General features: G+C 45.2%; 1 protein-coding gene across 10 annotated transcripts in view; it reads right to left on the reverse strand.

Annotated features, from left to right (window-relative positions):
• Positions 1–26,114, reverse strand: part of PPP2R2B (protein phosphatase 2 regulatory subunit Bbeta) — a 469,020-nt gene that overhangs the window by 26,126 nt on the left and 416,780 nt on the right. For all 10 annotated transcript variants that reach the window (XM_043590336.1, XM_043590316.1, XM_043590347.1 and 7 more), the window contains one exon: positions 17,752–17,916. In XM_043590336.1, the coding sequence (XP_043446271.1) occupies positions 17,752–17,916 (165 nt within the window). The remainder of the gene's footprint in view (positions 1–17,751; positions 17,917–26,114) is intronic.

The raw sequence follows: 26,114 nt of genomic DNA on the forward strand, positions 1-26,114 counted from the left end.
TCTAGGTGCCCGCTCAGTAGGTGCGCAGGAAGCATGGTAGCCTGGTAAGGTTGATTTCCTAAAAGCCAGACCTTGCCAGTGGAATGCCCGAGCCCTTCCCTGCTGTTCCAGGACCCGGCTTACGCAGCCACCACCCCCTCTGGCCTGGTGAGGCAACAGTGGGAAGTATTTCTAGGCATCCTTTCTCAACAACTTCAGCCACAGGCTGCAGACCTGGTTTGAATCTAGGTTCTACCTATGACTAGACCTTTGCCTTTGCATAAATTATTTGCTGTTTTTGAGTCTCTATTTTCTCAACTATAAGTCTCAGCTCATGGATCGTTGGGATAAGAACAAAATACTAATAAGTACTGAGTGCTTTCTGTGGGCCAGGCTTTATCTCACTACACCCTCATCACAGTCATATAATGCAGGCTCCAGTATTGTCCCCATTTGTGGAGGGAGACACTGAGGCTTACAGAGGTAAAGTGCCAGAAGTTAGGTGCACATTATCCACACGAGGTTTGACTGACCCTAGAGCCAACGCTGTTGATCACTGTAGTTGACATCCTCTCTCTATCCTCATTAAAGCCTGATTTCCAAACCACAAGAGTCTCACCAATACCTATAACTAGCCTTTATGGTTTACCTTCAGGAACTTCAACAGAGCTGGGAACCCAATGTCAGAAAGCTTTTAGGTGGCCACTCTGGTCTACTGCTTCCTCTTCTACTCCCTGTCCCCTCTTCTCCCTCCCACTGACACCCTGCCCCCCATCTCCTTCTGGACGGCTGATGAACAAGCAATCACTTCTTTCCCTGAACTTTGAGAACAGAGCTCTTAAGGCCTGATCAGGACACAAAAGTCAGAACATCACAAGACATTACACTATCACCCTTAAAGCTGCTTATTATATATACCTTGGTATTAAATAATACATGATTTTGTACTACAGTCTGTTATTCAGACCACAAATGTTGCAGAAAAACTTCTAGGAGGAAAGCATAAAACTGAGAATTCTGAGTTTTAGCTCTTATGATTTTCTAACACTCTGATGCCTTCATTTATGTACTTGGCTTCAGAAGCACAGTACTAGTGTCCTGTGAGACACACACTACATTCTAGCTGTCTTTTACAAACAGGTCTCCTATTATTCATTCGTTCATTCATTCACTCATTCATTCATTCACTGAACATGATTTACTATGCAGGATATGTCAGGTGCTGTTCAAGGAATGCTTCTGCTACTTAATGACTTCCTTAGGTGCAAGCAATCATGTGCTGTATTAACACACATTTGTATTTCAGTGGCTCTACAACGACATGAATAAGAAGAATCTCAGTAAGTAGGGACTGAAAACTGCTATGATTTAGAACTTTGGGGGAACACCCAGGATACAATGAGGATGGCATCTGGCATTGCAGTTCATTTTGACAATGTAACATGATATTCAGCATAAATACTACGTAGTCAGTGTTTTCTCTCTTGGACACTGGAAATCTAAATTTCACATTCCATTTTAAATGAACTCTATGTTAGAAACATTCCATAGTTTCACATCCTCTTGTCTGAGATAAGTACACGGAGCCAGAAACCGCAACTTACACGTCTGTCTTTCTCACTGTGCTTGGCACAATACCTTACTTACATTTATTGACTGGTTCCTTGCTTTGTGTGAGTCTCACCATCTTTTTTTCTTAAGCTGGGTGATCCCATTTTCTGATATGTAAACTCTTCAATGACAATTTCATTACATTATGGGGATTTTGAAATGATACCAAAATTTCAGGATGAATTAGTTGACCCCAGGATTAAGGATGCCCATCCATAAGAAAAATCCTATTTAAATTCTTATGTTCAGGTTAAAGATGTAAGAAAAGATATAAGCAAGTATCATTACAAGCTTTGTGGGGGTGAGGCTTCCCCTGCCCTCTGGCTGCCTCTGGGCTGTGCTTGAGGACCATGGGAGGCCAGCAGGTGCTTTGAGTAATTCTGCAGATAAAGGGACTCGCGCTGATGGGGCTGGATGCTGTGTGAGTGGACAGCAGATCTCACAACTCAGTTATTGATGCCACCTACTGAGCTGTCAAAATAGAATTATGTGAACTGCACAGGGGGCTCGAATTAGCCGATATACTTAAACGTGGGTCAATTACACACACGAGAGATTCCCCATTCCCTTCTCTATCCTTCAGTGCTGGGCAAGTACTACTGAAGGTAGCTGTATTCATTATAGGAAGAAATAAACCCATGATAAAGCCATGATCTTTGTTGGTGTATTAGCCTTAACTTTTCTGGGTTCTCATTTCCTCAAGCTGCAAAAAGGAAGAAAGAGTCTGAACTCATAGGGTTGTGTGAGGATCCATAAGGTAACAAACAGAAAGGGCTCTGTAAATGGTGAAGTGCTAAACAGCAGAAGGTAGCAATATAATCATTTATGCTTTTTTTTTTCTTACAGGAATCTGTGAGTCCACGGAATTTGTGAGTTTCCTCCTGAAACTGTTTTTCCACTAGTGTATGTCAGCTCATTCACTGCTCTCCATTGGGGAATGTGCTTAGACCAAAAAGCTGGGCATCATCAGCATTCTTCCCTTTACCTCACCTTCCAGACCTAGATTTCAAACAAGTCCTGTTAACTCTACACTCAAAGCACAGCCTGCATCGGGCCAGTCTTCATGTAAGCCACTACTATCTCTTGCCTGGACCGTTTGCTGCCTTTCTAATTCTTCTCCCATCATCTACTCTTCCTCCTCATGTTTCATTTGCATAGAGTGATATATTTACAAGTCCACGCATGACACTCCTTTGCACAAGCCCTCCTAGATTTCTCCCTCCTACATACATAAAAGCCAAATGCCTTACCTTTGCCCTACAGGGCTACCAAGTTGCCTGACTCCTGAGCCCTGTGCATGGAATACAATGGGAGTGAAGCCTGGGGGTTGTGTGGGGGTGACTCCTGAGTCCAAGTGATCCCCCAAGGACCTCTAGTGACTTCTCACTATAGTCCTCAGTGACCTGGGCTACCAGCCAGCTCCTTCTAGTTCCCCGCATGCTGCTCCCTTACACCAAAGACAGACAAGTTGGTCTCCTTTCTGCCCCTGCCAAGCACAACCTACCAAGCACAGTTCAGATTCAGAGCCTCTGCATTTGCTGCTGCTACTTCTCCAGAAACACTTTTCACCAAATCCTGCATTATCTTGTTTGCCTTTGTGGCTGTGCTTGTTGTCAATCCATCTACTTGGATAGCGTGCCATGAGGGCAGGAAGCATCATCTTCCTACCTCCTGGAACAGAGCCTGACATAGAGTAGCAACACTCAATATTTGTTAAATAAATGAATAGTGGGTTGATTACCATCATTTCACAGACTCCTCCTCTTCCCTTTATTTTGCCTACCTACAAATGCCGTGCATTCCCAACACTAGAAATGAGTGAACACAGATGGAGTCAACCACTCTGTAGTGTGAGCCTTTTCAGTTGAATAAAGAGAAGCCCCGGGTGCAAATTTATCAAGCTCCATGACTATAGCTGTTCTACAAGCATGTGTTTAGCACCTTCACTATGCGAAGTGCAAAAGGGACAAATAAAGAGCTTCAGCCATAATGGAGGAAGCTTTTAGTGGGAGAGACAGGAATGGAAACAGATAATTTCAACCAATAGTATCAGGTGGTCAGGTGGAGGGCACTTAGTCCTACTTGGTGAAATTTGAAGAATATGGTAGGCAGAATAATGTCTCCTCAAGGAGGTCCACATCCTAATCCCCAGAACTCAAGAATATTTTACCTTTCATGGCAGGGAATTAAGATTGTAAATGGAATTCAGGCAGCGAATCAGGTGACTTTAAAATAAGATTAGTTTTGGGGCGCCTGGGTGGCGCAGTCGGTTAAGCGTCCGACTTCAGCCAGGTCACGATCTCGCGGTCTGTGAGTTCGAGCCCCGCGTCAGGCTCTGGGCTGATGGCTAGGAGCCTGGAGCCTGTTTCCGATTCTGTGTCTCCCTCTCTCTCTGCCCCTCCCCCGTTCATGCTCTGTCTCTCTCTGTCCCCAAAATAAATAAAAACGTTAAAAAAAAAATTAAAAAAAAAATAAAATAAAATAAGATTAGTTTAGATTACCTGGATGGATGCCATGAATCCTAAAAGTCCTCACAAGTGGAAGAAGAAGGTGGGAGAGCAAAGTCAGAGTGATGTGATGAGGTAAGGACTTGTCCCACTGTTGCTGGCTATCAGATAAAGGGGCCATAAGCCAAGGAAGGAGGGATAGCCTCTTAGAAGTTCAAACAACAAGATGTGGATCCCCCCACCCAGAGCCTCCAAAGCAACACAGCCCTGCCAACACCTTGATTTTGGCCCATTAGACCCCATACTAGACTTCTGACCTACAGAACAATTAGATGATTCATTTATGTTGTATTTTTTCATGAAATTTGTGGTGATTTGCTATAGCAGCTACAGGAAACTAACACACAGAGGAAGAACTGAACTTTCTGATATCACCTGTGGTGGGAAGGGACAGGCTACCATAAGACCTATCCTACCTGGGCCAATGCCTCTCCCAAGGGCAAATTTCTTCCAGGTATTCTCTTGACTAAGGTTTTCTTGAACCTCAAATGCAGGATGCTTACCCAGTTCCTGAGACTGCTTTGCCAGTGATGGCTTGTCATGGATGAGGAGGACAGGCAAGCTGGCTTTGAGACGTCCCAAGCCCAAAGCAGCCAGAGCACCTAGGACATCATGACCAGCCTTTCCTGTTCTGTGTCTCTGGGGCTGCAGCCCTGTGCCTGAGCCAGTTTTGGCTTCACTGCCTTCTTATCCAAGACCCCTAGGTGGGGAGAGGGCAGGGTCTGGGAAGGTGTCAACTACTAATGAATAACACTCTCCTCCAAAATTAATAAGCCTCCCAGTTCTTAGGAAAATCCACTCAACTGGAGTCTCCAGGATGACTAATTGACAGAACTGGTTAAATTAATCAAAAATGGAAATGAGGATGGGGGAAGGGGGAAGGGATTCTATTTTTACTCTGTGGCTTGCTTGGGTCTTGCTTGCTCTGTTGCTAATAGCTGCTAAGCTTGAATGGGGTAGATGCTGGATTGGGTAGGGGGAGGGCTGGTTTTAGTGAATTCTACTCCTTGCAGCAAGTCTCTGGCTTTTCGCCAGAAGGGGGTGGTGTCTGTGTGTTTGTAATCCTGTCATCAGGCAAAAGCATTTTAATAAAGGGCCTGGTATTTTTCAACTTAACCCTCCCTAGAATAAATACTGTTAATTATGTCCCCAATCAACACTGATCCCTTTTGGAAGCTGTGTCAAACCTCAGAGATTTTAAGATTCACTGCAGATGCAATCTTAGCTGATGTCTTTAGGCACATTCCATCAGAGACTGGGAGAATGAACCTTAGCTTTATTAAGGGATCTAGTGGTCTAGAGAAGCAGGACTTGGCAATTAAGTTTGTCGATGAGGGTGAATAATGAGACAGTGGATTTCATGTTCTCTACAAGGGCAGGGTTAGTTCTGCAATTGGAAACCGTTAGGTTGGGGGATCCAGCTGATGGGGATTATATAAAACCCCCATGCAATAATTCTTCTGGATATTAGCAAAAGATCATGCTTCTTCTCCAGCTGCCAAACAGCCAGGAGAAGGAGAAGAATCAATTCTTCTCTTGGAAGCAGACAGACCTGGGTTCAAATGTTGGCTCCTTCATTATGATTTGGGGCAAGTGTCTGCACCTCTCTGTGCTTCATCTGTAAATTAGAATTACTAGTACCAACCCTCAAGAGTTGTTGTGAGGCTTAAACAAGATAACGAAGGGTTCAAAAAGAATAGCCACCCCCTCCACTACACACACTTTTGGAGGAAAATGGAATTTCTGATTTGGATTTTCAGGTTGGCCATCAAACTGTACCCCATTTGCAATGGAAATCAGGCTATTTTCTCAATGACCACACTATTCACTAAAACACCTCAGACTTTATGGCCTAAAGTACTTGTAGCTTTCCCCTACAATGTGAAAGAATCAGATATCTTCATACCAGCCCCATGATAACTGATGTAAGTGCACTGCAGGGTTGATGGTGACAGTCCCTAGATAGACAGCCTGCCTTGGTTTCACGTGAAGGAGGGAATGTTGGTGGCCAAATCTCAAGCTGCAGATTTGTCTGTGCAGAAGGGCCTTGTTCATGGAATAGAACGACCATGGGCAGTGGACTCATTGGTGGAGCCAGTGCAAGGGCACTGGGGCTGCAGAGCTGCCCATCACTGCTGCAGACAGGGGCCCCAGCTCCTTACCCTGGCCTTCTCTCTCTCCTCTTGGCTTATACACCACTGCTCCCCACCCCTTGTTCTCCCCTTCCCCGTTTCCCTCTTACCTCCCTGACAGCCCTTGTTCTCCCCTCCCCCGTTTCCTTCTTACCTCCCTGGCAGCCCATACTCAGCCTCTTGTAAAAGACCACCTCCTCTTCCCCCAACCCCACCAGGAAGTGTTGGTGTGCCTCCGTCCTCTACTGTCCACTCCTCCTCATTTGCACCCTCTCCCCTAAGTGACTTCACCCCATCTTATGGCTTCAAATATCCTAACAGCTCATGACTCCTAAATTCTACATTCAGCCCAGACCTCTCTTCTGACTTCCAGACTCAGGTGTCCATTCGTTGCAGACTTCTCCAAGTGGGCAGATCAGAGACCTCTCAGTCTGGCACATCCAGAAGAGAACACTTGGGTTTTTCCATATCAACCTGTTCCTTCCTCAATCTCCTCGTCTCAGTGTACATCACCACTATGCCCTCAGGTGCTCAAGACCAAAACCTACGAGTTATCTTACCTCTTTCTATACCTTTGCACTGCCGGCCTCTCAGCAGGTCTGATGAGCCCAGTCTACTCAGGAGATTCTGAATCTGGCCACTTACCACCTCGTCACTGCCCCCATCCTGGTCAGAGTCACTATCATTTCTTCTCTAGATTGAGGCAAGAGCCTGCTAATTGGTCTTCCTGCTTCCAGGCTTGCCACCCCCTTTTCTTTTGAGAACTCTTTTCTTTCTCTTTTATTTCAGAGAGAGAGAGAGAGAGAGAGAGAGAGAGAGAGAGAGCGAGCACACTGGGGAGACGGGTAGAGGGGGAGAGAGAGAGAATCCCAAAGAGGCACCACATTCAGAATGGAGCCCAACACAGGGCTCAATCCCACTACCTAGGGATCATGACTTGAGCTGAAATCCAGACTTGGACCCTCAAGTGACTGAGCCACCCAGGCACCCTGAGAAGTCTTTTAAGGCCATAAACAGAGTACTAGTCACTTTTCTGCTTAGAACCATCTACTAGCTTCCACCTCACTTTAAATGGAATCCAGCTGCTCTACCTGGTCTACAAGACTACCTTATCTGTCCCCCAATTACCTTTTCTGCCTCCTCCTCTATTCCACTGCTCAGCCTACCAGCCTCCATCCACTGGCCCCTTTTCTATTCTTTGAACACACAATGTTGTTCCTGTGTGAGGACCTTCATACGTTATCTCTGTCTGCTTTTGACAATTCAAGTCTCAGTCAAAGGCTTTGCCTTACCACCTGATGTAAACACCTCCACCCAGGTATTCTTTTTTTTTTTTTTTCAATTTTTTTAATGTTTTTATTTATTGTTGAGACAGAGAGAGGCAGAGCATGAGCAGGAGAGGGGCAGAGAGAGGGGGAGACACAGAATCCGAAGCAGGCTGCAGACTCTGATCTGTCACCACAGAGCCCGATGAGGGGCTCAAACTCACAGAGTGTGAGATCATGACCTGAGCTAAAGTCTGATGCTCAACCGACTGAGCCACCCAGGTGCCCCTCCATCCAGGTATTCTTTAACCCTGTTTAATCTGATGGCTTTTATCACTTTGTGAAATTAACTCGTTCATTTGTACAATGGCATGAATTTGCTCTCCCCACTCTTTGCTAATGTAAGCTCTGTGAAGGCAGGAATGAGTAGGTGTTGAATAACTCTTAGTGGAGTAAGTGATTTCTAGTATCCTGGTTAAAGAGCACAAATATGGATCAAACCTCAGCTCTGTCTGAACGTTTGGTGTTCTCTGTCCCACAAAGAACATTTGGTGGCCATAAGAGTATCATTTTCCCTCTTCCTCATCTGCAACATGTGACTAATGATGGTATGTGCCTCACAAGGCTGTCAGGAGGATTGAATGAGCGCATAGCCTGGCTTACTTTCTGGATGTCATAAAATGTCACAGAAATTAGCTGTGATAATGGCTGCTGACATTACCACATCTACAACTGTTGCTGCTGCTGCGGCTGCTCCCGTTCCCACTCATAAAAGACACGCGTGGGAGGGAAGCAGGCTGGCACCATCATCCCAACCATATCTGACATGGAGCTTGTATGGGCCGGGTGCTGTTCTAAGGCATCATGGTGTTTTCTCATCTCATCTGCACAAGTACCCTGTAAAGTATGCACTACCACTGGTTCTATTTTATAGATGAGGAAATTGAGGCACAGAGAGGTTAAGTAACCTGTTCCAGGTCCCCCAGTTACCATGGACACAGACTAAGGGTGGATGCCATATTGACTTCTCTCCCCTACATTGGCCCTGTCTCTGAACTCATTTGCTACTGTCAGTTTAGTCTGGGTGAAGGGAAGAAACAAAGTAGAAATGTTCTGGGCTGTGCTCATGGGGAATGCTACAGACTGAATGTTTGGGTCCCCCCTACCAAATTCACATGTTGAATTCTCATCCCCAGTGTGATGGTATTTTTAAGTGGGGCCTCTGGGAGGTGATTAGGCCTTGAGAGTGGAGCCATCATGAATGGGATTAGTACCTTTGTAAAAGAGAGTCCACAGAGAGCTCCCTCACGCCTCCCACCATGTGAAGACACAGCAAGATGACACCTATGAACCAGGAGGTGGGTCCCCACCAGACACTAAATCTGCCTGGGCCTTGATCTTGGACTTCTCAGCCTCCAGAACTGAGAGAAATAAATGTTGGTTGTTTATGCCACCCAGTCTATGGATTCTGTCATAGCAGCTTCAGTGGATGAAGAAAAAGAACAACAAGGACTCGGCACCTGCCTCGCCCATCCCAGTACCGAAGACAGGTGCCATCAAAGGGAGTGTGGAGCGAATCTATGTCTCCACCCTGGAGCCAAGGCACGCAGCGGGGCTCTCCTGTTATCCACGGAGGTCAAATTACAGAAGTAGAAATACAACCTGGGGGAGAGGGGAGGAAATCTGAAAAATAGGAAAGTCGCCTGTATTTTACATCTGACCCCATCCCTTGTCCACAGGCCTGCCAGTCCCTGTCTACACCTACTCTGCTCACAGTGCTGCACTCATGGTGAGTCTGTAGCTGTGGTCTGCCTTAACGTTTAATGGGATCCCTTCCTACTTGCTCCACCTTTAACTGCATCCACAGGTTGTGGGAAAGTTAGCCTCTGTGGCCCTTCAGGGGACCCCTTTTTCCACTTCTGTCTGAGGATCTTACCTGCTGCTTTTCTCGCCGGCAGCCAGTGCGCCCGGGATCCACACCTGAAATGTAGGTTCCAGGGCTTGTGCACTTGATTTTTTTCACATCTTCAGTTATGCACCGAATTGTGCCCCTCGCTGCCCTAATCCCCAGCATCTCAGAATGTAACTGTATTCGGAGGTAGGGTCTTTATGGGGTAATTAAATTAAAATGAGGTCACTAGGGTGGACCCTCATCCAATATGCTTGGTGTTTTTAACAGAGGGGGAGTTTGGGACACAGACACGTGTGGAGGGAAGAAGATGTGAGGAAACAGGGAGAAGACAGTCATCAGTAAGCCAGGGAGAAAGGCCTAGAATAGATCCTTTCTGCCCAGCACTCAGAAGAAGCAAACTCTGTGAATGCCCTGATCATCAGTAAGCCAGGGAGAAAGGCCTAGAATAGATCCTTTCTGCCCAGCACTCAGAAGAAGCAAACTCTGTGAATGCCCTGATCATCAGTAAGCCAGGGAGAAAGGCCTAGAATAGATCCTTTCTGCCCAGCACTCAGAAGAAGCAAACTCTGTGAATGCCCTGATCATCAGTAAGCCAGGGAGAAAGGCCTAGAATAGATCCTTTCTGCCCAGCACTCAGAAGAAGCGAACTCTGTGAATGCCCTGATCATCAGTAAGCCAGGGAGAAAGGCCTAGAATAGATCCTTTCTGCCCAGCACTCAGAAGAAGCGAACTCTGTGAATGCTGTGATCTAGGAAACCTGGTGCCCGAACTGCAAGACAATTAGGTTTTGTTGTTGAAGCCACCCAGTGGGTGGTTTGCTACAGGGACTCTAGTGAGTGAGTGAAAATACCCTCTCACCCTCTTTTCCCATCTGCCTGCCTTTCCACTACACATGTCCAGTGAAGCTCTACTTGTAAGCCAGGCACTATGCTAAGTATTGGTAATTCCGTGGTTGGTAAGATAAAAGTCCCTGCCCTCAGAGAGATTACATTCTAGGTGGAGGCGGGGTGCGGTGGGGGGGGGGGGATGCAGAGAAAGAAAAGCAAACATCTATAGATGAATGCTATGAAAAAATAAAGAAATAAAATAGGGTGCAAACGGGGGTAAACTGGGAAGTTCTCTCTGGGGCGGTGATGGTTTCCCAGAGACCTAAAAAATGAGAACAGTGAAGACAAGGGGGAACATGGTGGGAGAGCATTCCAGGCAGAGGAATAGCCTGTCCAAAAGCCCTGAGGCGGGAAATGTCTGGGTCTATGTGACCTAAAGGCAGGTCCACGTAGCCAGACTCTGGGCAGCTGAGGTTGGAGAGGTGAGCAGGGACCAGATTTCACGCAGTGCACTAGAAAGGAGTTCGGATGTAATTTCTCTTTCATCTCTGAGGTGTCATTCATCATACCTGGCCAGTTTCTTCACCCAACTGCCAACAGTCACGCCTTGAAAAGGAAAAGCGTGGTTCAGCCCAGCCTATCAGCTGCTGCCATCAGCACCCTATTGTTTTAGGCATTAAAATCTCAAACTGCAAACACAACCCTTGTCACTACCGCCAGAAGGGATAGGAAAAAAAACAGAGACGAGGGAGAGAATCCTCCCTCCCAACCCCTGCTGACTATGCAGAGTGAGGGACATATGGAAATTAATATATGCAGCTCTGATAACACGAATCTCCTCGGCATTTTGATTAAACGCGGACGGTTATTAAATACTCTCCTTCTCAGAGCTCATCTCCGAAAGCCAATGTTGCTTTTCATTTTGAACTCTGATGAACTGTCTCAATTCTGTTCACACACCTTGGCTGCGCCATCATCCACTGAAGGCTGGCGTTTGAGGAGGATGGAGAAAATCAATATGAAATGTCAGGCGAGAGGTCAGATTGAAGTCGTTCTCCCAGCCGGCAGGAGCCCAGGCGGCTGCTTACAGCAGCCGAACAAAGGGAGATGTGCTCTGAAGAAGGTCGGCACTTTGGACGAGTCAGGAAAATGAATTTTGTTCGCTTCTTAATTAGATTAGGAGGCTGGCGGCTGGCAATTCAGGGCACCGCAAGCGTCAGGCGGGGGCATGGGGAGGCAGGGCTGCGGCAGAGGCCTTCGGGCCACTTGCTAGCTCCTGGGCCTCCCCAGAGACTGTCCCCGGGCTCTGCATCTCGAGGGCTATGTGACCCAGGCTGTGGGCAGCAGCCCCTGGCTGTGCAGCTTTCCAGGCCTCCTGCTTCTGTGGGCCCCGTGACCCTTCCCTGTTGTCTCACAGGGAACTTTTCAGCTGTCAGGTCACAGCTCGGAGGGCCCTGCCTGGGGTGTAGGCTCCTTGTTCCATTCCGTCATAGCACCACGTGCTGTTTTTCATACTGCTTATTACAGGCTCAATGTCATATCTGTTTGCGATTCTCTGATGAGTGGGTCTTTCTCCCTTCATGCCAAGGTTAATTTTATGTATCAACTTGACTGGGCCATGGGGTGCCCAGGTATTTGGTCCACTGTTATTCTAGGTGTTTCTGTGAAAGTGTTTTTGGGTGACATGAACATTTAAATTGACAGACTGAGTGAAGCAGATTGCCCTCCCTAATGTGGGTGAGTCCCATCCAATCAGTTGAAGGTCTGAATAGAATGAAGGGCCGGCCCTCCCCAAGTAAGAGGGAATTCTTCCACCTGACTCCGCTGAGCTGGCTTTGTACTCCAACTGAAAATACTGGCTCTTCCTGGGTCATGAACCTGCTGGCCTTTGGACTAAAACTACACCATCAGCGCTCCTGGGTCTTAGGTCTTTGGACTTAAGACTGGAAACATATCACTGGCTTTTGTGGGTCCCCTGCAGTACCAGTGTGGATCTTGTGACTTATCATCCTCCAAAATCACATGGGCCAAATATTAAAATAAATCTCTCATACACACCCATGTATATGCATAGATGAGACTATCTGTCTATCTATCTACCTCCCTACCTACTACCTTTCTACCTATCTCCTATTGGTTCTGTCTATCACTAACAAAGACAGTTAGCTCTAAGGGGGAGGAAACCAGGTATGGTTTCACTTACCATTGTGTCCCCAGTCTGGTAAAGTACCTGACATATAGTATGTGCTCAACAAAACCTAATTAAATAAATGAATAATGGGGCTTCCTATATCTGGGAAAGGGGTTGGAGTCTTAGCACTGCACACCTCCAGGCCTGGAACCAGGGGGTTCGGGAGGAATAAGTGTGGTAAGTGCTGCTGCCATTTACTGCCTCCTGTGTGCCCAGCAGATGCCAGGTTCTGACACACAAGATGATGTTTACTTCTTGTAAGCAACCAGCTTGACGAGGCTGTCCTGATTATTTCTACTTTTCAAATGAGGAACTGGGGATTCAGAGGAATTAGACAGCTTGCCAGAGGTCACACAGTGACTGAATGTCAGAGTGGAGTTCTGATTCCAAAGCTTCTGCTCTAAACTTTTCTAGTTCTGGGAGCTTCTAAGGCCTTATCCTTTTTCCACCCTGAGTTCAGGGGTCCTCAAGCCTCACCGTGAGATTATTCCTCAATGTCTGGGTCTGACTCCAAAGCCCAAGCTCGTGTCTGCCACTGTGGGCGGTGAGCATCCTGGGGGTCCTCGAGCCATCTCTGGCACTCACTTTGCATCTGTGGCCCTACCAGCTGGTGTCTGCCCCCTTAGACAGCTCACATCACCCCACACAGAACATGCTTCCAGCAGAATCCCAACCTTTCACTCTGCTCTGGTATAGCTTTTACCAGTCCATGTCCCATATGCCATTTATGTCAACCCTAGCGCATTAATTCACTTACTAAATAAGTATTTACTGAGCACCTACTTATGTGCTACACCTGGCAACATATGAGCAAAGCCGATTCAGTTCTTACCCTCAGAGGATTTGTGGTCCAAAGGGGAAGGACAATCAACAACTAATATCCATGTATGATGAATGTCAACCTCTGATAATGCTCATAGCACCTGTAGTCATTTTTTAAAAACTGTTCCTTTTCCTCTTCTCTTCCTTTTGATTCTGATAGCCACCATCCTTCTGTAGGTTATGAATTTCCTTTGTGTTGAGGCTAAAGCAAAATCTTCTGATTTTTTAAAAAAAATTTTTAAATTTTTGAGAGAGAGAGAGAGAGAAAGAGGGAGGGAGGGAGGGAGACAGGGTGTGAGTGTGTGTGTGTGCGGGGGGGGGGCAGACAGAGAGAGACGGACATACAAAATCAGAAGCAGACTCCAGACTCTGAGCTGTCAGCAGAGAGCCTGATGTGGGGCTTGAACTCACAAACTGTGAGATCATGACTGAGCCAAAGTCAGATGCTCAGCCTGCTGAGCCACCCAGGTGCCCCCCAAATCTTCTAATTCTCTTACCTTTCTTCCCACCACCACTGTGTTAATCTTCTGTAAAACATAAATTCTATAACTCTATTCTCCCGCCAGATGATCTCCAATCACTCTCCATAACTAGGGCTGTTTCTCAAACTGGGGCATGCGTATGTGTCTGGGAGGGGGAGAATGGGGGATGAACTAGGCAGTACAAAAAGCCACGCATGAACACTGCATCTTTTGGGAACATCAATTTTGCTGGAAATTTGGGAGTGGGGTAGAAATGTAATTATTAAATTAAACTGAAAATAGGCATTTTATGGGAGTAAAATGCAAAATTCATGTGAAATTTTAGGACAGAAAAGACTTCAAAGAAAATCTGCTGTGGTCTCCCCAGGATCTCTGGCCTCGGTCAGGTGTGTGCTATTTTTTCTATGCTGGTGGGCAGGGTCACCCAGGGCCCAAGGGAGAGGTTTCATTCCCTCTGGGTGCCCCTTCGTCCACGGCAGCCAGGCTCATGACCTGCCCCCAGAGTGCTGTGTGTCCTCAGTGGAAAAGTTTATGAAACACTGGGAGCCAGACTCTGAGTATGGAGTAGGTGCTCAATGACTGAATGGACGAATGAATGAATACACGGAACCATAAACTTTTGACTTTAATCTTCAAGGACCAACCTGATGGGAACCATCACCCCTATTTCGCCTCTTTCCTTGATATTTGTTCACCCAACTGACACCTCTTACTAAGACTCTAAAAAGGTTGCACGTAACTTCCTAACTTCAGGCTTTTGCCCAATCTGTACGCACTGCCCAAAACACCCTTCTCCTTCTCTTTCCCACCACACCAAATCCTACTTTTGTTCAACATGACTCCTCAGTCTCGGCCTTCCCCTGTGATGTCTATCCCAAATGTCCCACCCTCCTCTGAACATCCTAATCCCTGACTATCTCCAGTGCTCATCTGGGTGTTAACACACTGCCTTGCACACTATTCCTGAAATGTTTCCTGGATACATCTTAAGTCATGAGCCAAATTTTCAATGTAGTGAATGCAGGAGAGGTCTTCCCTTTCCAGTGGACCCCTCAGAGTTCTCAATAGTAAAAGACTCATCACAGATACATGAAAATCATGCTGAAGGACTGATGAGGAATTGTAGTCTAGATATGTAGTTCTCCCACCCAAGTAGTAACCAGGCCCGACCCTGCTTAGCTTCCAAGATCAGACGAGATCAGGGACATTCAGGCTGATATGGGTGGAGACTAGTCTAGATATGTTCTCAACCAAGGGCAATTTTCTTCCTCCTGGATATTTCACATCATCTGGAGATAGTTTTGGTTGTCACAACTTACCTTGGCCACTCACATCTAGTGGGCGAAAGGCCAGGGATGCAGCTAAACATCCTATAATACAAAGGACAGCCTCCCTTCCTCTAAGAACTGTGTGCCCCAAATTCAATAGTGTTGCTGTTAAGAAATCCTTGTCTACATTATAGTATCTTCCTAACCTATTTCCTTGCCTGTTTTTTCTCCCAGTCATAACCCAGCCTCCATCCTTCTGCCTTCTGTCTAAGCAACTTCTGCAACAAGTAATTCCGATCATATTACTCTCCTGGTTACGTAAATGGCTGTTCACTGACTTTGAGAAAACATTCAAGTTCTTCATCATGGCCATATGCCCAGGCTCCTGTATTCCTCCTCAGCTTCAAATCACTTCTGTCTCCCAGTCATTCCCTATGTACCATCCATATCATTCATCCTGCAGTTCCACCAACATTACGATCTTTCGTGGCTCGGCACCTTTGCACATGCTGGCCCTTCTGCAATGAACACTCCTCCTCTTGTTGGCTTACAGATGTAAGTACTGCTCAAAGATCAGTGCCAGCACACACACACGACCAAATATTTATTCATCATCTATCATGCGCCAGGCCCTGGTTTAGTGTGGGGAAACAGCTATGAGCAAAACAAAATAGGTCCATAGAGCTAATAGCCTAGACAGGTCCTCTCCAAAAGGACATCCTGCCATGATGGAAATGTCTTAAACAGGTACTAATAATAGGATAGCTATGAGTCACATGTGGCTACTGAGCACTTGAAAGGTAGATACTCTGAAATGAAATCTGCTCTAAGGGTAAAATACACACGCAAAAAAGTAAAACGTCGCATTAACAGTTTTTTTAAGTAGGCTCTATGCCCTACAGGGGGCTCGAACTCATGACCTTGAGATTGAGTTGCATGTCTATCCACTGAGCCAGCCAGCTGCCCCTCACACTAACAATTCTGAATAGTTACCTCACCTCAGTCCCATGACAAACTCATGAGGTAGAAGTTATTGTTTTACCCATTTGCGTCTGGCTTTGACCTGGGTCCGTGTGGCTCCAGAACCCACACAGTGTATACAGCACTGCACTCTACAAACCAGCTTCCCCATGTGATACTTCTCACACCAAATGAGTGAGCAAAGATTATCAAAACGACCCACACATTCACCCCTCTCCTGGCAGAGCCATCACATCACTCATGTCACACAGGGATTGAAAGTGGAAGGTGGGACTATGGGAGAGAAAGGTCTTAATTTCTGGGTCTCCAGAGCAAACTGCAGAGGCTAAATAACACCAAGCAGAAGGTAGTGGGGAAACAAACAGAGCTCTAGTCCCCCATGAACATCTTGGCAGCTGCACATTATTTAGTCCAACACTAGACATGGATTATCACTGCCTTTAGGCACTTCCACTCTGGGAAGCAGTTCTTTTTCCAGAAAGCTCCAGGCCCATCTCTTCTACCACAGCACTTGCTGTCAGGGCCAGCAGGCTTCACCTGCTCACATGGGTCTTAGAGCCTTTGGCCTCAAAGCACTCAGTCCCTACTAGTTTGGAGCTGTTTTTCTCTCCAACAGTGGCCTGAAAACCAGCGTGACCCAAGGGCCTGTGAGTCTGGCTGCCCTTTATGTAACCCATTCCCTTTCTCTGAAGCTATCCTCTGGTGCCCACTATGTCCATTGGGACTTTGAGAGTTCTTGTTCCCAGAGCTACAACCTCTCTAAAAGCACTAACCCCTTCCTGCAGCAGGTGGTATTCTTTTTTATTTTTTTTAATTATTATTTTTTAAGTGTTTATTTATTTTTGAGAGAGAGAGAGACAGAGCACGAGTTGGGGATGGGCAGAGAGAGAGGGAGACATAGAATTGGAAGCAGGCTCCAGGCTCTGAGATGGGAGCACAGAGCCCAACGTGGGGCTGTAACTCACGAACCACGAGATCATGACCTGAGCCAAAGTCGGATGCTCAACCGACTGAGCCACCCAGGTGCGCCAATTCTTTTTTTTTTTTAATTGATATATAACCAAAACACATTGTATTAGTTTCAAGTACATGACATAATGATTTGATATACGTATATGTTGCAAAATAATCACCAATAAGCCGGGTTAACATTCATCACCACGCACAGTTACAAATTCTTTTTCTGGTGATGATAACTTTTAAGATCTACTCTGTTAGCCACTTTTAAATATGCACTACAGTATTATTAACTTAGTCACCACCCACAGATGCCATTCAGGACAGCTTCTCGTGCAGTCCAGCAGGCCATGTTAACTCTACCCCGAGATCTGTCCAGAACGCACCAGCATCTCTCCACCTCCAACTGGGGCCCCTGTCCCGGCCACGCCCATCCCCTGCCAGCGTACTGCAATGATCCCCTACCTGGTCTCCCTTCAGGGAGCTCCTCAGATTCATTTTCCCCACAGCAGCAAGAATGATCTTAAAACATACTTCAGATCATGTCACAACGTGATGTGACACAGCTCATGTCTCACTCACCTCTGGATTCCACATTCGTCTTTAGCGAATGTTTGTGGAATTGGACATGAGGTTCCATCTGTACCGAAATACCTGACATGGAGCTGAGTCCTGAGTCAGGCCAACACCTGCACTTGGCTGCCAGGGTGTGGAAGGAGGGGAAGGGGATCCAAATCCCCTGGGCTCTCCCCTCCTCCTCCTGCATGTCAGGGCCCAGTGACCCACCCCCAGCTATTCCGTGCTGCTTGCTACTCACATTTGGTGTGCCTGTCACACAAGGCCGACGCCCTCATATCACACAGCCGGATTGTCCCTTTGCTGCTGCTGTACACGAAGGTGTTGCAGTGATGGGGGTGGAACTCAGCTGCTGTGATCACCTCTGTGAGCTCCTCCATGTTGGCCGGCTTAATGTCGACGATATCTGGCACGGACGAGTCAAGGAAGAGACCAGAAGGGGGCAGACCCGCGGGGGTGATTCGTAGCAGCACTACCTGCATTTCGTGTAACAGGCGAGCGTTTACCACACACAGTAGATCCTCACAGGAACTGTGCGAGCAAATGTGAGGGTATTACTGGGCTTGGCAGATGAGGCCCAGAGATGCCCAGGAATCAGAGGCACCATTAGAACTCAGGTCTCCCTGGCCCCTTACATGCATTTCATCCTCCATAGCATATAGAACATGTTCCATTGACCCATCAAAGTTATCTGCACATGCAACCATGCTAAAATGTGCCGAGCTGCATTTTATGAAAGACTTTCATTTCTCATTTGACAACAGTGGTGAAGAAACTAGTCCCATTCCAACTAAATAGTTCAGTTTACTTGAATCTTTCCCCAGACTCCTGGGCTGATAAAAGGTATCTATGATAGACTGTGAATGCTCTTCTACGAAATCCCTGAGATCTTCCTTTTTTTTTCTTTTTTTTTTTGAGAGAGACAATGCAAGTGAGGAAGGGGCAGAGAGAGAGAGAGAGAGAGAGAGAGAGAGAGAGAGAGAGAGAGAGGAAGTGGGGCTTGTCTTTTACCTGAAGCAGGGCTCGAGCTCATCCAATGTTGGACTTGAACTCAGGAACGGTGGGATCATGACCTGAGCCAAAGTCAGATGCTTACTGAGCCATCCAGGTGACCCTGAGATCTGCTTTAACAACACATGGGTGACAATACTAAGAGCTGCTACCATTTAGTGAACACTGACTATAGGTCAACTGCTGTGCAAAGCATACCATGTACTTTATCTCATTTAATCCTTATAACAGCTCTATAACCAGTCCTTTTCTTATCCCCATTTATCAGAGGTGGAGATGGAAGCTGGCTCCAAGTCACATGGCTAGAGTGGAAGCACCAGGATTTTATCTCAGATGCAAAATTTTGCTAACTGTGCAAAATTTGTCTTATTAGAGATATACAGGACCTCATGTTTCTATAAGCTGTGATTTGCTGTAGAGCTTCTGTGGGAGTTTAAGCACCAGAAAAAAAAAGCTATCCAGTTGTATGGTGGGACAGTTTTAGCCTCCTAGGGAATATACCTTTATCATCTGTTTTCTTCTTCCTCAATGTTTTCCATTCTGATCAAGAATTATTATAGCTCCATTTTTTTTTTTAATTTTTAACGTTTTTATTTTTGAGACAGAGAGAGACAGAGCATGAACGGGTAGGGGCAGAGAGAGAGGGAGACACAGAATCAGAAGCAGGCTCCAGGCTCTGAGCCATCAGCACAGAGCCCGACGCGGGGCTCGAACTCACGGACCATGAGATCGTGACCTGAGCTGAAGTCGGACGCTTAACCGACTGAGCCACCCAGGCGCCCCTATAGCTCCATTTTTAAAGGCCACATCCTTGTATATTGAAATGAAACATCTGGCCTTTTAATTAAGGAGGTGACTCAGTGGACACAGGACCTTCAGGAGGAGGTCTGGCATGTGTGAGGGGCTAGGTTTGTGTCGATTCCTTGATACCCTTACCCAGAGCTTGGGGGACCCACGTACAGATGGGAGGCACCTGGCTGGGGCTGACGTGCTGTCTGAGGACCCCAGAGGCCTCGTGATGCAGATGCTGTTACATAGGAAAGCTGACCAAAACGTTGCCCACTTTTCCTAGACTTCACCACTTCTGAGCCGCCTTTGTGATTTGGCCCCATGTGTATATCACCAGGTGGTATTTGCTTAACACGCTTTCTTCAGATCAGCTTCTATCGACTCACTTTGTTTCCTTAGCCTCGTCTAAGCTGTAATCCAATATTCATAAAATCATGGATTTAACGAGCTAGTTACATTTTGAATAATGTACATGTAATAAATACATAATTAAAATAAACACGTTTATACCTGTGCCGGGAGCTCATATATCCCATTTTGGGAAACAATGCATCGACTCAACAAGAACTAACTTGACACAGACTATGCTATTAGTCTGGGATGGATGAAAGTTTCTTATGCTTTTCATAGTCCCCTCCTTAGAGTTTACATGAGGTACAAGTGAATGCACCTGTATTTGTAGTCATACCAGCACCAACACAGCCATCTATTATCAAACATCACCTGTGCTCCAGCAGGCACTCTGGTGCAATAATGGCTCTGTATCTGGTCGTGCCTCTTTCCCCTTCAATGATCTCTGAGAAGTCCTGTTGTTTCTTTCTCAAATGAGTCTGTGACTGAACTGACACTACACTGTACTACAATTTCCCCTGCCAAACCCAGATGTAAATATTACTTGGGTCTCCAAAGCACGTGGGTCCCCTGGATTCACAAAACATTACCTTTCAACTCAACTGCTACCAGAGTTATAAATATTATTGCAGGTAGCACCACATGCGGGGGAACAGGAGGCTGAGCCCCCTGGAAGGCCCCAAGCTACATTTCTGATGTTTTCTCCAGCCCCCCTGACCCTTGCCCTGGGCTTTGTGGCCACGACACGGGATGGGGTGAGCAGAGGTTAGTGTTCAGCTGCTGTCAGATTTCATCACCCTCCACAAACAGCCTCCAAAGCCTACCATACCAGTGAGCATGTTTCTCTTTTCCTAAAATAGGGAAAGAAAATCTGGTGTCAGCTTTCTCAACCTCTACCAGGATAGCTCTAAAAACAAGCTTCACTGGAAGGGATCTTTGCTGTGTGGGAGGGGGAGGTGCCACATCTACTGTTATTTTTTTCTCACCTAAAAATAAAGCCCCAAAGTCAGAATGTGTGAAGACGACGTGCTTAAAGATATCTTTGAAAGCAGGAAGGAACATCCCCCACCACCAAGAACACCAACACGGATGCGCGCACTGAGTCTGCTTAGGGCTGCTTCCTCTGGGTCCATCTTCTCTCCTTCCCTCATTCACTTGCTCCCTCCCTTCTGCCCAAGCCTCCCCATCATCCCTCATCCCCAAGCATCTCTCTTTTGACTAGAATGTCTGACTCTGTGGGTGTTTAAGGATGACTCTAATCCTCTTTTTAACAACCGCGATGACAGGGACAAGGAAGATAATAATAACCAGCAGTTAATGTTCACCAAGTGCCATGTATTGTCTCATTTGACCTCCATCTCAGCCTAACGAGGTCAGTACTATTCAGTAACTGAGGTAAATTAATCAAGGTCATAGGACTAGCAGAGAGAAGAGCTGGGATTTGAACCCACCCTGTCTGACTTCAGAGCCTGGGTTCTTGACCACATGCTATTTTCCTCCCCCGAGAAAAGGCCCTTACAGAGCCAGCCTTTCTGAGTGCAGTAATTCTGGCTCTCTTGAAACTTCCCCTGGCTAATCTGAGAGGGCAGACTGTGTTCTTTTAATTCACTGATCACTTTGGTGGCCACACTTTTCAGAATCAGAATTTGGACACAGCATCTGACTCAGGACTTCTGTGTCCTATGATTTGATAATTATTTTCCTCTTTTCTGAACCATAAACTGGGACAGAAACATATGGGATTTCTTGAGTTGTTAACTGATGGAGGATTTGCTGATTTCTAAAAACATTTGGGAGGAGACTAGTTACCAAATTCAATGGCTTTATGGGAATGATGGGAACAGGATAGTTCAGATCTGTATCATCTCAGGCCTTTCTTCTCACTCTTTTCTAAAGGGAGATGCACACCTTCAGCATATGTGGTTTTGCCCTTCATGTTGGAAGGGAAAGTGAAAAAAGATAAGCACTGTATTATCTTGGAAAAGAATGATGCATTTTGACAGTCAATTTTCCCTTCTCTATCCTTCAGAGCTCTCTATCCAAATTATTTCCCTGTTGTCCCAAAGAACTAAGTGGTGAAAGCAAAACATAGCACTGGATTCGCAGCTAATATACAAGGCAGACAGCCAACAGATTGCTATTAAATTAACCCTGGGGCTTGACAGATCTGTTCTTCCTGACCCCAACTGCTTATGGCATTCCTTATTAATGCTGAGCCCAGACAAATTACCTCTGCTAACAAAAGGGGTTAATCTGCTTCTCTGCTGGGACTCTGGAGGCAGCTCTGAGGACAGGAGGGGGCATAGCTAGTTTGGCAGCTGAGCTCCGAGCTTGGAAGGCAGGAGGGAAGGTGAGGGCATCACTGTGCCAGGCAGGGCCTAAGGCGTCATTTAAAATAATAATTGAAGACACTGGGAGGTCACCCCTTAAGGGATTGGCTTCAAACAAATATGAAGCCAGAGTCATAAATTACATCAGCAGTGGGGTGAGGGAATGGAGAGGGTAATGGCAGGATGCTAAGGGGTAGCATGGAGGCCATTCAAAAGTCTTTCCTTAATCCCCAATTTGGAAAAAGCTTTCTACCAAAAAAAAAAAATGTCTACAGCAACATGATGAAAGAAATATATTGACTATAACATACATATACAGAGAAAGGGAAATGATTATGTAAATTTTGATCAATCTCATTAAATTGTTTTTGCAATGAAATTCCAAGTCTGTTAAAAAACACGAAACAGGGGCGCCTGGGTGGCGCAGTCGGTTAAGCGTCCGACTTCAGCCAGGTCACGATCTCGCAGTCTGTGAGTTCGAGCCCCGCGTCGGGCTCTGGGCTGATGGCTCAGAGCCTGGAGCCTGTTTCCGATTCTGTGTCTCCCTTTCTCTCTGCCCCTCCCCTGTTCATGCTCTGTCTCTCTCTGTCCCAAAAATAAATAAACGTTGAAAAAAAAAATTAAAAAAAACCCACGAAACATTGTATCTATACTATGATCATAATATCGTTTGAAACTTACAATGTGAAAATAATGAGCTAAAGGCAAGATATTAAATGTTAGTAATAGTTCAATCTGAGCAGGTCTATGAATTTTCAATTATCAGTTATCATTTCCACATTTTCTTCTAATCAAGTAGTATGTTAGGATAGAAAAAGATATATCTCACATATAGAGAGATATCTATAAAGATATGTCTTATTATACATGTATATAAATATATATACACTCTGACCAGAGTCATGTAAAAAAATCAGAGAGAGACAGAGAGAGAAAATATAGTATGGAAGGAGATGTGATTAAGATCTTACAGGGGATTAAATGGAAAGTCAGCAGGTAAGTTACCCTTTAGAAACTCTAGTTTACAAAGGGTAACTTACCTTTACCATCCATCTATCCATCCATCCATCCATCCATCCATCCATTGATGTAATCCACAAATGTTCACAAAGAACCTGCTAATACTTTTCTCACCACAGGGGGTACAACCATGGCTGAAGCAGACCCAAATCCCCCTGATTCGTGGAGCCTATATTCCAGCAGGTCACATGGTCACTAAGCAAGGCAGATAAATATAATATAAACCAGATAGTAACAAATGCAAAGCAGAAAAAGGAGGGGAGAGAGAGAGAAATGATACATGTGTAGGGGGGGACAAGGTATGTGTATGTCTTACATCAAAAAGGAGAAAGCTTCCTGGATAAGTTAATTTTTCCCCTTTTATTATTTACTTGCTTTTCTGAGCCCTTATACTTAAGTTAGCTAGCATTATGTTACAAGTGTGATGTAAAGCCCCTGTATTTACACCAAAATTAGGTGGTGAGATTATAGGTGATTTTATAATCTCCACAATACATATTTTTAAATAATAAACATTAAAAAAGTAGTTTGCTTGTGTTAGAACCGTCTGTGAGAAAATTAAGAGAGCAGAAGCCTCATCACCATGGGTCAAGTTTAAGATAATACTGTGATAAATATTGTGATTATAACAAAACTGGGTCAGGAGGTTGGGAGTCAATAGTGATTCCAAGTCTGTTTTGCTCAGAGAATGTGGGCAAGTCATTTTCTCTCTCTACGCTTCAGTTTTTTTTTTTTTTTTTTTGCCTTTGAATGGGCATCATTCTATTTACTCTGAAAGCCTCTGAGAATTTTGATTATGAAATAATTTCATGGAGGAAGATATTAAATGGCTTTATAGTCGACTGAATAATCCCATCCCTCACAGAAAGCACCTATTTTTCCACAGATAGCTTTATATGCATTAGTTTTGTGGGCTTTTGAAGGGGATGTCCTCATATGCTTCTGTCTTTATCCATGCTGATTTTGCTGATACCAACAACATTTTTGTTTGTTTGTTTTGTTTCCTTTCTAAGCCCTGCCTAAGCCAATCAAGCACTGGAAAGCCAAAAAAGAGGCCTTTCTGCAGGCCAGGTTGGTGAGTGAAATCTATGTTTGCCTGGGAAAGATACCTATCTTCAAGAGCAGTTGAGGCTTTTCATGTTTCTGCACTTAGAGTCTGCCAATACTGAAGGCGGAGAACAGCCTTATTTTGGCCCTGAGAACTAATCATAATAAAGTAGGATTTCCTTTTAGGGGACATGAATTGCTTTGAGTTTTTTTTTTTTTTTCTTTTTAAAGTCTGAATGTAATCTCTGGATATTAAGTATTGATTACAAAGCATCCAGATCTTGTTAGCTGAAGGGACATGTTACTTGATGATAAGATACTGGCAACCTCTGAAGAGGACTCTAAGGGATATTCCTCTTTTAAGAGCTTAAAAAAAAGCCAACGTGAAAATATTTATGGAGGGTTTGCCAATTGCTAGGCTTAACAGGAGAGGCTGACAAAAAATATGTCACGGTGCCATCTTACTTACTGCTTATAAGTATGTACTGAGCTACAAAAGATACTGGGCTGAGATGGCCTCCATGATTTGGGGAAGGGGGCACTTGAAAATCCCATAACCATAGACCCTTCCCTGTTCATGTGACACAGAGCTTGAATTCCACCATTAGGAAACACCCAATATCCCTTCAAAGGTCAATTCAAATGTTACTTTCTTTATGAAGCAGTCTAGCCTTTCCTTCATCATTCTTCCTGTTCCATGCCTCCATAGAACCTTGAATACACCTAACAGGTAACCCATATTACTAGATTTGAGTAATTTGAGATGGTGTGATAGAGTACATTATATTGGAGTATGAAATGAGACTGAAATGTTAATCCCAAATTCTGTGACCCGTTACCTAATCTTGAAAGCCTTTAAATTTGTTAACTCATTTACAAAAAGAGGAAGAAAATTACAGTAGATGATATGTATCACATACCTGGTATTTAAAACAGGCTCTGAAAATTGTTGGTCTGATCTTCCCTAGTATGGTCACATGACTGTCTCCCTCTGTCCACCTAATCACTTCGCTGGTTTTGAGGAATGTTAACTTGGTTAGGCTGAACTACAATCCTTAGAGTTCCCTTTCTAGGATGTTGCTGGTTACCGTGGGCTAACACGGGCTCAGGAGGGTTGGAGGACAAAAGGGAAGAAGCAGTTGCTCTGCAGTACACACACACCTTCTCCCACTTATTCCATCAAACACTAATCTATGTGCTACTGTAATCTAGGTGCTGTAAGAAGTTCTGCAGATGTGATTAAAGGCCCCAATGAGTCGACTTTCAGTTAATCGAAGGAAGATGATCCTGGGTGAGCCTGAATTAATCAGTTTGGAAGACATTTAAAGGAAAGCTTTGGCTTTCCTAAAGGAAGAGACTCCAAAAGGCTGCTGGGTCCACAGTTGTTCTCCCTCCTCACTGTCCATGTGTGGACAAGCTTCAACTCATGCTCACGTTCTTCCAGCTTCCTTGTGATTTTTCATTCTTGCCTAACTGCCTTACAGACCCTGGACTTGCTTGGCCAGTCACACAATTGCAAGGCTAACTCACTGTAATAAGTCAGTCTCTCTCCCTCTCCCTTCTATCCCCCCCCTCTCTGTAGACAGACAGACAGACACACACACACACCTCTCCCAACAGTTTTGCTTCTCTGATTGAACTCTGCATGATACATCTACCCTTTCAGATTACAAAAATCATAACATCAGGGATGGAGTTTTATTCATCTTGGCATTTCTCATGCACATGGTAGATGCTCAATAAATTTAAGTTATTAAATTTAAATAAATTACTTTCATTTGTTGTGACTTAGCAGCCTTCTCAAGGCCTAGTTTTTTAAAATGCAGAAAATCCACAGTAGGTCAGTAATAGGTCAAGATGCCAGGCCTATATACTGTAAATCACCTCAGCTTGTGGCTTTCTTAGGAGAGAATGGGATTCAAGCAACAAGGTTAGAAGAACAAGGGGCTGGGGAAATGTTTCAAATATAATAGCTACTATTTATTAGGCCTTCTTTCTGTGCCAGGCACTTGGCTAAGAAATTTACATGATTATTTCCTTTAATACCCACAACAAC

This window comes from Prionailurus bengalensis, chromosome A1 (genome assembly GCF_016509475.1).
Source record: "Prionailurus bengalensis isolate Pbe53 chromosome A1, Fcat_Pben_1.1_paternal_pri, whole genome shotgun sequence".
Lineage (NCBI taxonomy): Eukaryota > Metazoa > Chordata > Mammalia > Carnivora > Felidae > Prionailurus > Prionailurus bengalensis.